Source organism: Eretmochelys imbricata, chromosome 7 (genome assembly GCF_965152235.1).
Source record: "Eretmochelys imbricata isolate rEreImb1 chromosome 7, rEreImb1.hap1, whole genome shotgun sequence".
NCBI lineage: Eukaryota > Metazoa > Chordata > Testudines > Cheloniidae > Eretmochelys > Eretmochelys imbricata.
Genome location: NC_135578.1, coordinates 27,522,083 through 27,536,064, shown reverse-complemented (window position 1 = coordinate 27,536,064; position 13,982 = coordinate 27,522,083). Strand labels below are relative to the sequence as shown.

Sequence of the window (13,982 nt, the reverse complement as noted above, 5' to 3'; positions counted from 1 at the left end):
TTGCTTTGAAGTATAACTCTAAGTCATGCATTAAATTAACAATATTATCATAAAAGCCAGAGTGCTAATTCTGTCCAATGCTAAAATTTGAAAAATGCTTTTCAGAAGCATAAGCCGTACATGAAATGAGCAAAATATTAACTGGGATGAGATTGTTAAATCAATTTAAATGCCTCAGCCAAATGATTTTTAGCCAAGTTGATTAGAGGAGATCATTATTGGTGAGTTCAAGGCGCAGCAATAAGACCCCCAGTTTTTAATGTGCAGAATTTCCATTATAACCATATCAACAGAATTTGTTGTGGTTGTTCAGAATTGCATCATTTGAAGCCCTTCTACTCATTCAGAATAGATGAAGGGTGTAATTCGCTTCAGCCTGATTGAGTAAATCAGGCTTTGTGCCATTGAAGTGTAGATGGTTGGATTTCACCTCCTCAACCAAACCTGAGCCAGCATGTAGGGTTGTAATACATTTTCTCCTGCCTTTGGGCTGGTACAGTTGCTATAGATTCTGTGCTACTTGTACAGAGTGGTGGGATAAAGGACTCATATAAATACAAAATTACAGTGACCTCCCCTGGTTTGAGCCTGTTGTTATGCTCCGTATCAGGCTGTCCAGGGATCTTTGTGCAGCCTTAATCTGGGTATAGAGTGGAAGGCCTCATCTTGGCTCAGTACAGCAGAGGTGAATTTCATTGTCTCTCTCTATGGATTTTGTTTAAGATCTCCTGAGGGAGGAATTTGGAAACTGAATGAATGGAAAAGCCATATTTTCAAACATTAATATTATTTGATCATACAGTATAACGATGTATACAGATTACAACAGACACATGTTTCTAGCCTCAGTTTCCACAAAAAGGAGCAGCTGTTGCAGGGGGATATACCAAGTTACATGTCTCTCTCTAGGAGTAAATGTTTCTGGTTAGAGTCAGTTGTTGATCAGCTGCTCACCCATTTTACTTTACTCCAGCAATGTCAAAAATTTAATTTGGGTTTGAAATTTTTTTTCATTTTAAATTGCCAGGGAGATAAGATCAGATTGAGATTTTAAAGGCGAAATTGGGAAAGGATGGTGCAGGGGAAACTTTCTCTATTATATCTAGGGCCCTACCGAATTCACGGCCATGCAAAATGCGTCTCAGACCATGAAATCTGGCCTCCCTCCATGAAATCTGGTCTTTTGTGTGCTTTTACCTAATACTATGCAGATTTCACGGTGGGAGACCAGCGTTTCTCAAATTGGGAGTCCTGACCAAAAAGGGAGTTGCAGGGGGGTCACAAGGTTATTTTAGGGGGGTTGCAATATTGCCATCCTTACTTCTGTGCTGCCTTCAGAGCTGGGTGGCAGGAGAGCGGCAGCAGTGCAGAAATAGGGGTGGCAATACCATATCAGGCCATCCTTACTTCTGCACTGCTGCTGGCAGCAGCTCTGCCTTTACAGCTGTTCTCCAGCTGCCCAGCTCTGAAGGCAGCGCCGCTGCCAGCAGCAGCACAGAAATAAGGGTAGCAATATCACAACCCCCCACTACAATAACCTTTTTGGACCCCTACAATTACAACACCCTGAAATTTCAGATTTAAATAGCTGAAATCATGAAATTTATTATTTTTAAAACTGCATGACCGTGAAGTTGACCGAAATTGACCATGAATTTGGTAAGGCCCTAATTATATCAAATGCCCATTTTAGGTGTGGTAGAGACAAGGAACACGAGTGGCTAGAGTATATGGATGTGGGAATATGTGACGGAAGAGAATATATTTAAAAGATAATTGAAACTCAAGAATATTCAAAGCTTTCATCACAGAAGTTACTCTTTTTACTTTACACAATTAATGTTGTGGTAGGGTATGTGAAAGTTAAGCGACAACTTTACGTTGAATGAGGGAAATGGATTTTCTATGTCCTTGCTCAGTTAAGCATGAAGTTGTGCAGTTCATCAGGCAAGGCAGGTAAAGCAGACAACAGTAAGTCAGTTGATATAGGATCATTAGTGTTATTGAGTGGTTTTGATGAATACCAAACTGTAGGTAACTAATTTTTTCTTGATACGGGGTTAAAGGGTTTGTATGGCTCTAACGATGGGAATTTGTGGCTTCTAGCACCTTTTGTAACTACCCTTCTTTCTTACATGGGATTTTTGTAGATGTGGTTTGGCTTATGCCCCAGTTACATGCACTATAAATATATTTATAAAAGCTGATTCTCAATCAGTAATACACAGTCCCATGATAGGCTTCCCCTTCTGAGACCCTTTTCCAGTCCCCCAGGTGAACCCCTTTCAAGTAGCAAGCCTGTGTCTGCACTTTTTTTGTCTGGGTCTCTGGATTGTATGTCCCTGATACCCAACTGTGATGCCTAGCAAGACCAGGGAGTTTGGTACCTGTCAGAGTTTCCCTTTGGGAGTGTAAGTAGTAACAGTATGCAGTAGCACAGAGGCAAGTTCTTCAAAACAAAGTGATTTATATAGAAAAAAGTACACAGTGCTTAAAGAAAGGGATTTAAAATGCCAGAAACCTACATGCATGTTATCTTACCCACGCTTGGCATTGACCTTAGTAGACCTGAATTGGCCCTGGTGCCCCTATGTTTTTCCTGGGCACCACGTTACATCTGTGTCTCTGTTAGCGTGCAGCCATTGACAGCTCTCCCCACCCTCATCGCCTCAAGGTCTCAGTAGGGTAGAGCTTTTAACAGATTGGTGTCTTTTGATCTCCAGATTCTCTGCTTTGGCAAGCAGTCCTGTCACTAGTGTTGGGTCTCGAGTCCCTTTTCAGGGCTATAAACCTGGCTATTGTGTTTGAGGGGATGTTCCTTATCTAGGCTATTGTTTTACCTTTTCTGTCTGGTTTCTTTAACAACCCCTTTTTATCTAACTATTCATTCAGGCAGGGTAGTATTACAGGTCCTCAATTTTGGGCTCTTTTGGACCAAGAGGGAGAGCAAGTTCCAGAGTCCTCAGGCCCTCCCTCTCTCTGATTTTGAGGAGAATTTAGCTCATGCACCTCTGCTGACTGTAATAGTGGAAATAGGGCACAAAGGGAGAGGCAGGTTCTAAGCTGCCATTTAGGGCTCTATGTGTTCTAACTGACACCTGAAACTCCACCTGCAGTCCAATAGGCAGCCATGAGCCCTGGTGTCATGTACTCCAACGAGCAGCTGCCTTGAATAAGGAAGCGGCTGTACACTGCACCATTTTCAGTCTCTACATGGTTTTAAGATGTTCCCCATGTCTAATCTAATTGCAACAGTCTAATCTTGAGGTTATGAAGGCCTGGGTAACATTAACAAGTCCCACATCCAAAAGAAATGGTTAAAGCTTCCTAGCTCAATGGTGTAAAGATGACTTGGTTACTGCTGTAATATGATCACTGCTGAGGATCGAAAATCAATCCTGAGCTGGGGTAGGAGGGGAGAGGGGGGGAAGGTGGGGCAGGAGCCCCCGTGACCCCCACGCTACCCATCCGGCTCACAAGGTGGGTCCTGAAGATGACCCAGAGGCATTTTTGGTTACATTTGAGTAGGCTGCCTCAGCTGCTGCGTGGGCCCCAGAACAATGGGCCATGCTCCTAGCCCCATATTTGATGGGGGCCTTTCAGGCCGCCTACCAAGGCCTTCCTAACGAGGAGGCCTGAGACTACCGATCAGTTAAGACTGCTATCTTGGACGCTCTGGACACAACAGCCGAAACCTTCTGGCGTAGGTTTCGGGAGAAGACTTATCCGCTTGGGACACGACCCTGCATTGTCACCCAGGAGCTTAAGGACGCCTGCTGGAACTGGCTCCAACTGGAGTGACACACGGCCATTGAACTGGCCGAACAAGTGATTATGGAACAATTTGTCCACATCCTCTTGTGGTGAAGGAGGGCGTGGGTCCTGCGGCATTGGCCTACAATCCTGAAGGCAGCAAGTTGGGCTCATGGAGGACTACTTAGCAGCCGAGATCCCGGTGACCCACAGACTGCCAGATGGGGGAAAGCACTCCGGGTTTCCGGAGATAACCCGCCCACATCTAGGCCGTGAAAACAGCCAACACGGTGGAGGACCCCTGGGTTTGATCCCGAAGACCCCTGCCGTCTGATGAGCCATGACAGCGAGCAAAGGACTCCTCCGAGAGAGAGCCTGGATCATCCTCTGCATTCAGAGGATTGGCCGGGTCCCACCACGATCGGCCCCTGCTTCAGGTGTGGCCAGTTAGGATACCTCCAGAGGCAATGCCCCGCCCTGGACTGTCCCTTTGGCCAGATCTGTGCCGCGGATGTCTGGACCTGCCAATATTCCAGTCCCAAAGTGACCGTCCCAGCTATCCTTGGGGGAAGGCAGGGGGAGGGTCTTGTGAATTCGGGGCATAGCCTGACGATGGTGCGGGAAAACTTCGTCCCAGCTGATCGCGTGACCCACAAGCCCATCCAACTCCGCTGTGTTCACGGGGATGTGAAGGTGTAGCCCTGTGCTCAACTGACCTTCACAATTCAGGGAGTAACCCGACAACTGACAGTGGGAGTTGCCCTGAACCTCCCCTATCCCATCATCCTTGGGAGAGATTGGCTGGAGTTCAGCTGGGTACTGCAGACAGCATCCCTCCAGTCTGGGCCGGAGAGGCTGAGTTTGGAAGAAGACCCTCTCGAGGGTGACGAGGAAGAGCAACCCCCTGGGGTTCCTTTAGACCCACCCAAGGAAGGCCGAAGAACCCTCCAGATGAACCCCGAGTAGCACCCGAGGATGAGGGACCTCTCTGGGGCATAGAGTGGGACTTCTGTCGAGACCAAAAAGAGGACCTCACCTTAAGGCGGGCCTATAACCAGGTGGAATGTGTCACTATGGATCTAATTGGACCCCTTACGAGGAGCACCACAGGCTTTCAGTACATCCTAGTTGTCATGGACTATGCCACTTGCTTCACCGAGGCCATCCCCATGAGGTCCATCACCGCCTAGTGTATCGTGCCGGAACTTCAGAAAATCTTTGCTCAGGTAGGCTTACCAAGGGAAATACTAACTGATCACGGAATGATCTTCACTTCCCTCTACCAATTTACCTGCATGCCTTTCGGACTTCATGGGGCCCCTGCGGCGTTCCAATGGTTAATGGACCGCCTTCTTCAACCACACCTCGAATATGCCGCTGCCTATTTGGACGATGTGGTGATTTACAGTCGACACTGGGAGGGACACCTAAACCGAGTGGCAGCCGTCTTACGGTCTCTTCGGGCTGCAGGTTTGACGACTAATCCCAAGAAATGTCAAATCGGCTTCCAGGAGACCACCTACTTAGGGTATGTCCTGGGGCGGGGGAAGGTACGGCCTGTAGTTGGGAAGGTCCAGGCAATCCAGAACCAGCCTGCCGCAACTACAAAGAAGTAAGTAAGGCAGTTCTTGGGACTGGTAGGGTATTATCGCCGCTTTATCCCCAAGTTTGCCTCCATTGCTGCCCCCTTGACTGAACTCTTAACAAAGAGCCAGCCACAACGCGTCAACGGGTCCCCAGAGTGCGCCCACGCCTTTCAGATGTTAAAAGACCACCTTTGCTGTGAACCAGTTTTATATAGCCTGGACTTCGACCGAAAGTTTGTGGTCCAGACCAATGCTTCGGCCGTGGGACTTGGGGCTGTCCTCTCCCAGACCTTTGATGGTGAGGAACACCCCATACTCTACATCAGTCAGAAACTTTTCCCCTGGGAACAGAACTACTCCACCTTTGAGAGGGAGACCAGCAGGCTACTGGCAGTCAGTAGGCTGTCGAGGCCCTGCGGTCCTACTTCCTGGAGAATAGCTTTGTGGTAGTCATAGATCATGCCCCCCTTAAGTGGCTCCAGAACATGAGACACCAATGCGAGACTGATGAGGTGGTATCTTGCTCTGCAGCCGTTCCCATTTACCGTTCACGATAGGGCGGGTAAGGAGAATGCAAATGCGGATGGGCTTTCCCGGTTGGGGGAGGCAGAGCATGCCAGCCCCAAAGGTTGGGGGCTGGATTTGAAGGGGTGGAGGGGTGTAGCAAGGAGGTGTGGCCCCGCGCCTGTCAGAAGGGGAGAGACCCAAAATCACCCCCCGGTGGGCAGAACCAGACCACCCGCGGCTGCCCCCCCGGAAGCAGAGGGGCGGGACAGGAAGCGGGACTATAAAATGCCAGCCTCCTAGCTCAGTAGAGGGAGAGCTACCAGAGGAGCAGGATATATCTTCCTTGCTGCAGGAGCCTGGAGCTGAAGGTGACGGCTGCCCGACCAGAAGAGTTACCTGAATTTCTGGAGACCAGCAACGCCGATGAACTGCCGGGGCTTCCGTTGGCTGTTTACACAGGGGAGACCGAGAACCGAGGTACCCCAAGAGGGTAGGAAGGAGCCCAGGGACGCCGAATAGGGTTCGGCTGTGGAACTGTTGTGAACTGGCCAGCGTGTTGCGGGCGGATCCCCCCTAACCTAGTGGCGAACAACCCTGCCACTAATAGGGCCCTGGGCTGGGATGCAGTGGAGAGGGACATCCTGCATCCCCCTACCCTGGGCACCCCACCTGTGAAGGGTGGCCATGTCCCCACTAATAGGTCAGGAGGCCTGAATTGGTCTGGCACCTGCTGGAGCTAGGGCACCTGGCGCATTTGCTGTCGCTTCCGGTTGGGAGCTAATTCCCCACCCTGAACTGCTGGGCTGTATCACACGGACTCAGCCTGAGATATAAACGGTGAACTTCACTGCTGAGGGATTGGGGTTGAAAGACTAGTTAAGGCCTGGGCTGAATGTCGGCCAGGCCTACTAACTGCTCACTGCCCTGACTGAGAGATTTGGCAGAAGAACTAATTGCTAATTGGCTAATCACCAGGTGGACTCACTAGCTGTGAGCTAAGCCCTGCTTGAGAAGCAGCGAGGAGGTGTGGCCTCCTGCCCTGTCAGAAGGAAAGAGATCCGCGCATCTCTGTACAAATCCAATTTCTCTTGTGATACCATACATATGATTGTGATAGCATACATATGCTAATGTAGTCAAGGTAAATTAGAAGCCACAAACTCAAATAGTACCCCTAACAATTTGGCTGGGATTCTAAAGAATAAATTTCTATGCCTTGTGCATATAATGATAATGAGAATGAGATTCTCCGTGCAACCTTGATACCAGAGTGAACATTCTTAATCATATTCATACTCTTCTGGAAAGGAAGTCCCTTCTGTAAAATTATACTGCTAAGGGACTAAAAGTGTAATCTTTGTGATGATGTGGGCTTCCTTGGTACTGCACAATTGTGGAAAGTGCAGCCCTGGAGAGGTTATGAGGAGCCTGGCAAGCACACACAGAGCAATCTAACTAGTCCACAGGATTTCTGGTTATCTGTGATGATCTGATTCATCCAAAATAGTACTGAAAGGGGACCTCGTAGATTTCTAACAGTCTGAAATTAGGCTGTTTAGATGTGACCAGTTATAAAGTAGGAAACTGATTCATTTGCCTTGTAGTGGTGAGAGGCATGGAAAGAAATCAGTGTTACTACTGCAGCAGTTGGATACTCTCCTTTTGCTCACATGGATAAGATCCTGGAAACTAAGGTAATGATTAAAATATGATGGGGTGGATTCTATTTGTGACGGGTTTCGTCACAGGGACCCTCTTGGGACTGTCACCTGACATGCTGAATTAACCTCTGAGTCCATTTTCCCTGCCAGCTTGGGACTCCAGAACCCTGCCTTATTGAGCCAGACATGCTAGCCTGCTGCAATACAGACCCAGGTCTGGTCCACACCCGCAAAGCTGCAGACTTTAACCAAAAACTGTTCAGCAGGTCTCCTATCTCCAGCACCCCGATACCCAGTTCCCAATGGGATCCAAACCCCAAATAAATCTGTCTTACTCTGTATAAAGCTTATACAGGGTAATCTCATAAATTGTCTGCCCCCAATAACACTGATAGAGAGATATGCACAGCTGTTTGCTCCCCCAGGTATTAATCACTTACGGTTAAATAATAAACAAAAGTGATTTTATTAAGTATAAGAAGTAGGATTTAAGTGGTTTCAGGTCAGACAGAGCAAAATAAGTCACCTAGCAAAATAAAGCAAAAACACGCAAGTCTAAGCATTAAGAAACTGTTTACAGGTAAAAAATGCATCCGATGAAGTGAGCTGTAGCTCACGAAAGCTTATGCTCAAATAAATTTGTTAGTCTCTAAGGTGCCACAAGTACTCCTTTTCTTTTTGCAAATACAGACTAACACGGGTGCTGCTCTGAAACCTGTTTACAGGTAAAATCTCATCCTCAGAGATGTTCCAAAAAGCTTCTTTCACAGACTAGACTCCTTCCTAGACTCCTTCCCTGGTACAGTGCTTGTTTGTTCCAGCAGATATCTTAGGTGAAACTAGGGGTTGTTCTCATGACTGGCAGCCTCCCTTGTTCTGTTCCACCCCCTTTTATAGCTTTGGCACAAGATGGGAATCTTTTGTCTCTCTGGGTCCCCACCCCTCCTTCTAAATGGAAAAGTACCAGATTTAAGATGGATTCCAGTATCATGTGACATGCTCACATGTCACTGTAAAACCTCATTTTTCATTACCCACGGGCTGGCCCACACATCCACAGGAAGGCTTGCAGGTAAATAAACCATCTACAACCAATTGTCCTAGTCAATGGGAGCCATCAAGATTCTAAACCACCATTAATGGCTCACAGTTTGCATAGTTACAATAGGACCTCAGAGTTATACTTCATATTTCTAGCTTCAGACACAAGGATGATACATGCATACAAATAGGATGAATATATTCAGTAGGTCATAACTTTGTAATGATACCTTACAAGAGATCTTTTTCATAAACCATATTCTAGTTACATCATATTCACACTCATAAGCATATTTCCATAAAACATTATGGAGTCACACTGTTGTTGTTGTTGTTGTTGATTGGCTAAGTATAGACCATGTGCTTGGCGCTATGTAAGACACACATATAAAGGCAGGAGGTCGTCACGTTTTCTAAGGCCTTGAACTTGCAATGCCACCGGGGTTTGCCCACACAGATCAAAGTGTAGAATCAGGCGTAAGTGGAACATATAGTGTGGAAAGGACATGCTGCAAAACCCAGAGGGGGAAATAGTTTAAATTTATTTTCTCAGTGTGGTAGTGTTTGACATAGATTTGTTGGTGGTAGTCATGGAAGAAGAGAGTGGTGAGGATGTATTTAAACACGGATTGGGTGTGGATTTGGCATCCTTGGTTTGGAAGGACATTCCATGTGTGGTGGCAGAATAGAAGAAATGGAGGTGAGCATTGCAGGAAAAAGTATAGTATTTATCAGAACAAGGAGCTTCTGTAATTCTGAGATATGTACAACATCTTCTCAAGAGGCCCTGATCTCCCATTGCTATTTTGGCTTTTTCATTTGACCCGTGGAGCTATCGGTGTTGTGACAGGGCCAGGCCAGATGGCTACAGGAGAGTGACAGAAGGTAGATACATTAGCCCCCAGATTCAGCGGGTCTCTTTTCCGTGGGTAAGATAACAGGTGCTTTGCCAGAATAATCAGGAACTTACTAGATCCAATTAAGGCAGGCAGACTAATTAGGACATCTGGAGCAAATTAGGAATCTACTAGAACCAATTGAGGCAGGTCGGCTAATCAGGGTATCTGGTGTAAAAAAGACCTCCCTTCAGTTGGTCTGGTCGCGCAAGGAGCTGGAAGTGAGAGGGCGTGCTGCTGGAGGACTGAGGAGTACAAATGCTATCTCTCATCAGGAGGGAAGGTCCTGCAGTGGGGATAAAGAAGGTGCTTGGGGGAGACCATGGGGAAGTAGCCCAGGGAGTTGTAGCTGTTATGCAGCTGTTACAGGAGATGTTGTAGACAGCTGCTATCCACAGGGCCCTGCGCTGGAACCCAGAGTAGAGGGCAGGCTGGGTTCCCCCTTTCCCCCCAGACTTCTGATCTGACACAGGAGGAGTTGACCTGGTCTGTGAGACACACCAGACGGAAAGGTCTAATTTGGAAAGGGATCTGGCCTGTCCCTGACCCACTAGGTGGGACAACAGAGACTACGGAGATTTTTTTTCCCTTTCCCCCATGCTGGCCAGTGATGAGGTTAGCTGAGTGAATGGTAGGTTTGTGCCACTAACAAAAGAGGGCTGCTGTGAACCTCTGAGGAGAGCAAATCCGCCAGAACGCACAGGATCCACCAAGGCAGAGGAGGAACTTTGTCATAGTGTGCATAGGAATCCTCAGAATGGATTGATATTGACTGCATTAAAATAATTAGAGATGTATACACACTAGCTGCAGAACAGAGAATCACTGACCAGATAACACATGCCATTGATACAATAATCCAATTATTCTGTTACTCAGTTTGAATACAGACTATAGCCAGTGCAGTCAGTGAGTGTAGTTATTTGAGAGTTATACCAGTGTATAACTAACAGAATTTGGCACAATGCCTCCAGAATAGTTTGGCACTGATCAAATTAAATATCCTGCCCCATGCACTAATGAGCATGTAATTAATTAATGAGTGTTGGAGAGCACTGCCGTCAGTGTCCACATGAATGATGATGACTGATGGTCCAAGAAGGAGAAGGCTGCAGGGGGTCTAGGGTTAGACAGAATATGAGAAAAGGAGCAGTGTGAAGTTGAAGAGAATGTAGAATAAATCCAGAGTCCCAGCCAGACATGGACCATGCAGACTTGTAATGTGGGAAGAACCTTATGTTAGCACACTTTTGCAATTAATCATTGTAAGACTCTTTTTATTTCCATTGAGATGGAGAGAGGCGGAGTGAGTTCTTACATTAATCATGTGAAATGTCTTCTCTGAATACTTTTGTCTGAACTTGCTGTCCTCTTTCGTTGGCTGTCATGGTTATTCTACTGATTCACTTGGTATCTGTTGAGAGGTGAAACCAAGCAGAAAGGCCTTCCTCTCCATATTTTGGCTTGTGATACTGCTGCAGAAGAATAGACAGAAAAGGAAGAGTAAGGGTAACATTCATGCTGTAAGACTAATACCCAGTTTTTAAAAGGTATTTTGGCATTCTCTGCTCAGGGTTGCAAGCCTCGGATCAGTGGTGATTAGGACCCTAAACACTTTTGAGGCTTTCAGCCCAAGTGACTGAGACAACTAAGTCTCATTTTCAAAAGTTGAGGCACATACATCTCACCGGACGTCCATGGGACTTACTATTCTCAATGCTTGATTCACTTTTGAAAGTGGGACTTAGGCCACGTTTACACTACAAAATTAAGTGTACCTAACTTACATTGGCATACAGCCACCACAGTAATTACATCCCTTGTGCATGTCTCCTCTTTGCTCCTTGTATCAGCAGTACATGTCCTCACCAGGAGCACTTGAACAGATTGTCACTGTGCTGACCTAACTACATCGACCTTGACTCTACGCCGCACTTAGAGGTGGAGTTCTTAAGTCGGCATAGCAGGGCAGTTACGTCAGCTGGAGCGAAATTTAAGTGTCTACACTTCCATAGTTAGGTTGACATAAGCTGCCTTATGTTAACCTATGACATAACTGCCTTATGTCAACCTAGTGCTGTAGTGCAGACCAGACTGTAGCCATCTAAGTCACATAGGCCTTGCAGTAGTGAGTGGAGCAACACCTAATACCTTTTAAGACTCTGGACCCAAGTGATTGAAGCTAGTTTTACAAAGACTGCCAATCTCTGATTGATCACTTTCAAACATTTCCAGAATGGGTTCAATTCATAGAGCTTTGGCTCAGTTCCTACAATACCATCCCCCCAAAATGTGTCATGCCTTGACTCAAATATTTGTCAGTGTTTGCTCAAAATGAAGCAGAGGATTGGGAATTAAGGCTGGAACTGTATCAGTATTGAATTCTTAATACTATCCAGATTCCAACCTGGGAGGTTTTTCGATCAGTCAGTCTTCCTAAGATTCAGAACATTTGTATCTGTTGCTGTAGTGTGGTTTATTTAACTATGTACTATGCACTAAACCTACCTGTATTCTGGCATTTGATCACGTAGGTCCTCTCTTTTTAAAATTCTAGCCTTTGAAATACTAAGAATGATATGAAGAAAAAAAATCCCAAGCCCAGTTTTTTTTAAATGAATTGAATTCTATTGTTTTTGTTTTATATGGATTTTTTTTACTGTAGCTCTAAATCATTAAAATAAATTGTATCTTTCAAAGTCTTTAATTAAATTTTCCATCTTCCCCACTCCCCCCCCCCACAGTATAATGAAGAACTTCACTATGTAGAACCGTGTCTGAATGGAACGTTAGTACAAGCAGACAGAGCCAACAAAGAGGTAAGGAATGAGAGTAACAAAGCAAAAAGGATATAGGATGCGATGCATATCACTGTGTTATAATGATATTTTTGAATAAACCAGATCCCATTATCAGAACTTATTACATTAATCGTTCTTGTCCTATTTAAAAATAGTCTGTTATGTGACTCCGCAGGTAAGAAAAAAATGTTCGTTTAGTTACTTTGAGCAAATAAGCTTACTGGAATAATATATAAATAATTTCAATAGAAATAGCTGGATATTAATCAGATTTAGTCACTTTTTTTTTTCAACTCACACCATACTGGTTTAAATTGCTTTAAATTATAACTGTCTCACTGTTCTCAAAAGTTACATAGAATCAGATTCCATATTTATGCACAAAGAGGAATGTTAAAACAAAAATCTTTAAACAAATGAAAGCAACTGTTGTTTCTCTATGTAACACTGAAGTTTCAGCTTTTCATACCAGACTGTCTAAAATTATAATAACAGTGTTCTTCTAGAAAGTTCTCAAAACACTGTGAAAATTTCAAACACAATCCTTCAGTCATTTCTCAGGGAACATTTATTTTGACTTCAGTAGGAGATTTATTTGAATAAAGACTGTGGGATCAAACACTGTATAGGATATTTTGCCTCCCATGTTAATGTGTTCATCCCACACCAGCAAAGCTACACAATAATTCTTGGTAAGTGAAGGTAAAAAGAATTATGCCAATTGAAATTGTGGGTTTTTTTTGTAGCCAGGGTGGTCAAAAGGAGCAAAACAATGGAAAATGGCCTGCAGCTAGTAAAATGAAAAGTCAAGCTAAATAATGGAAAGAGTGGCGGGTGGGGCAGAGTCCAAACAGTGAAATCAGTCAGGCGATGGAACAGTCGACCTCAGAAGTGTTCATGTCTGTATCAATTTGTGTAATACGTGCTATCCACATGCAATAAAATTATTGCCCAAAACTTTTTTTTTGTGAGCTAGACTATGACTTTTGTGTCTCATTAAGGCCATTTTGACATCCTCAAAACAACAGCTATGACTTCATTGATCATAATTTTTAATGAAAGAAAAGATTTAACATTCTAGCCAAATATTTTCAAACTTTCTTCTAGATTTAGTAATAAGTGATGGATTTAAAAGTGATATTAAACCTGTTAAAATCAAGGAATTAAGGCTTTGCTAAAGGAAATGACTCATTAACTGCTATATTTAGACACCCATTTATAACAGAGAAGGTACAACGAGTACAATTAACCCCTTAAATGAGCGTCAAAAAAAATTGCATAAATTTTTAGTGTGAGACTTGATTTTCAGAAAGTACTGAACAGCCACCCTCTGAAAAATCAGATCCCTTTAAGGTATCTGATGTTGGGCATCCACTAATCACTTCTAAAAATCTTGGCCTATACCTCTTGGATTTTTGTTCCAAGTTGCTCACAAGATACAATGTGACTTATTCACAGTAGTCTTTCAGGTCAGTTGGTAAATACAACCTTATTGCTTACATACATTTTCGTGCAGATTAAAGTGAGTTTATACAGTATGTTTTAACTACTTGGTATCACTAGTTTAGTGTATGCTTCTCACTATAAGTGTTGCACCAGGAAAATCCAACCCTAGTAAGATCATTTATATGATAATATAGAAGAGCAAAAATGGTAGAATAAGCAATTTCAAATTAAATGTTTCCAATCATTACCCCGATATTTGACCCAGATATTTCCTGTCCCTTGGAGATCAGA

The 13,982-nt window shown here is 44.6% G+C and overlaps 1 protein-coding gene across 1 annotated transcript in view; it reads left to right on the top strand.

Annotated features, from left to right (window-relative positions):
• Positions 1-13,982, top strand: part of CACNA2D3 (calcium voltage-gated channel auxiliary subunit alpha2delta 3) — a 722,234-nt gene that overhangs the window by 330,993 nt on the left and 377,259 nt on the right. The window contains exon 9 of the mRNA XM_077821951.1: positions 12,189-12,263. Within this exon, the coding sequence (XP_077678077.1) occupies positions 12,189-12,263 (75 nt within the window). The remainder of the gene's footprint in view (positions 1-12,188; positions 12,264-13,982) is intronic.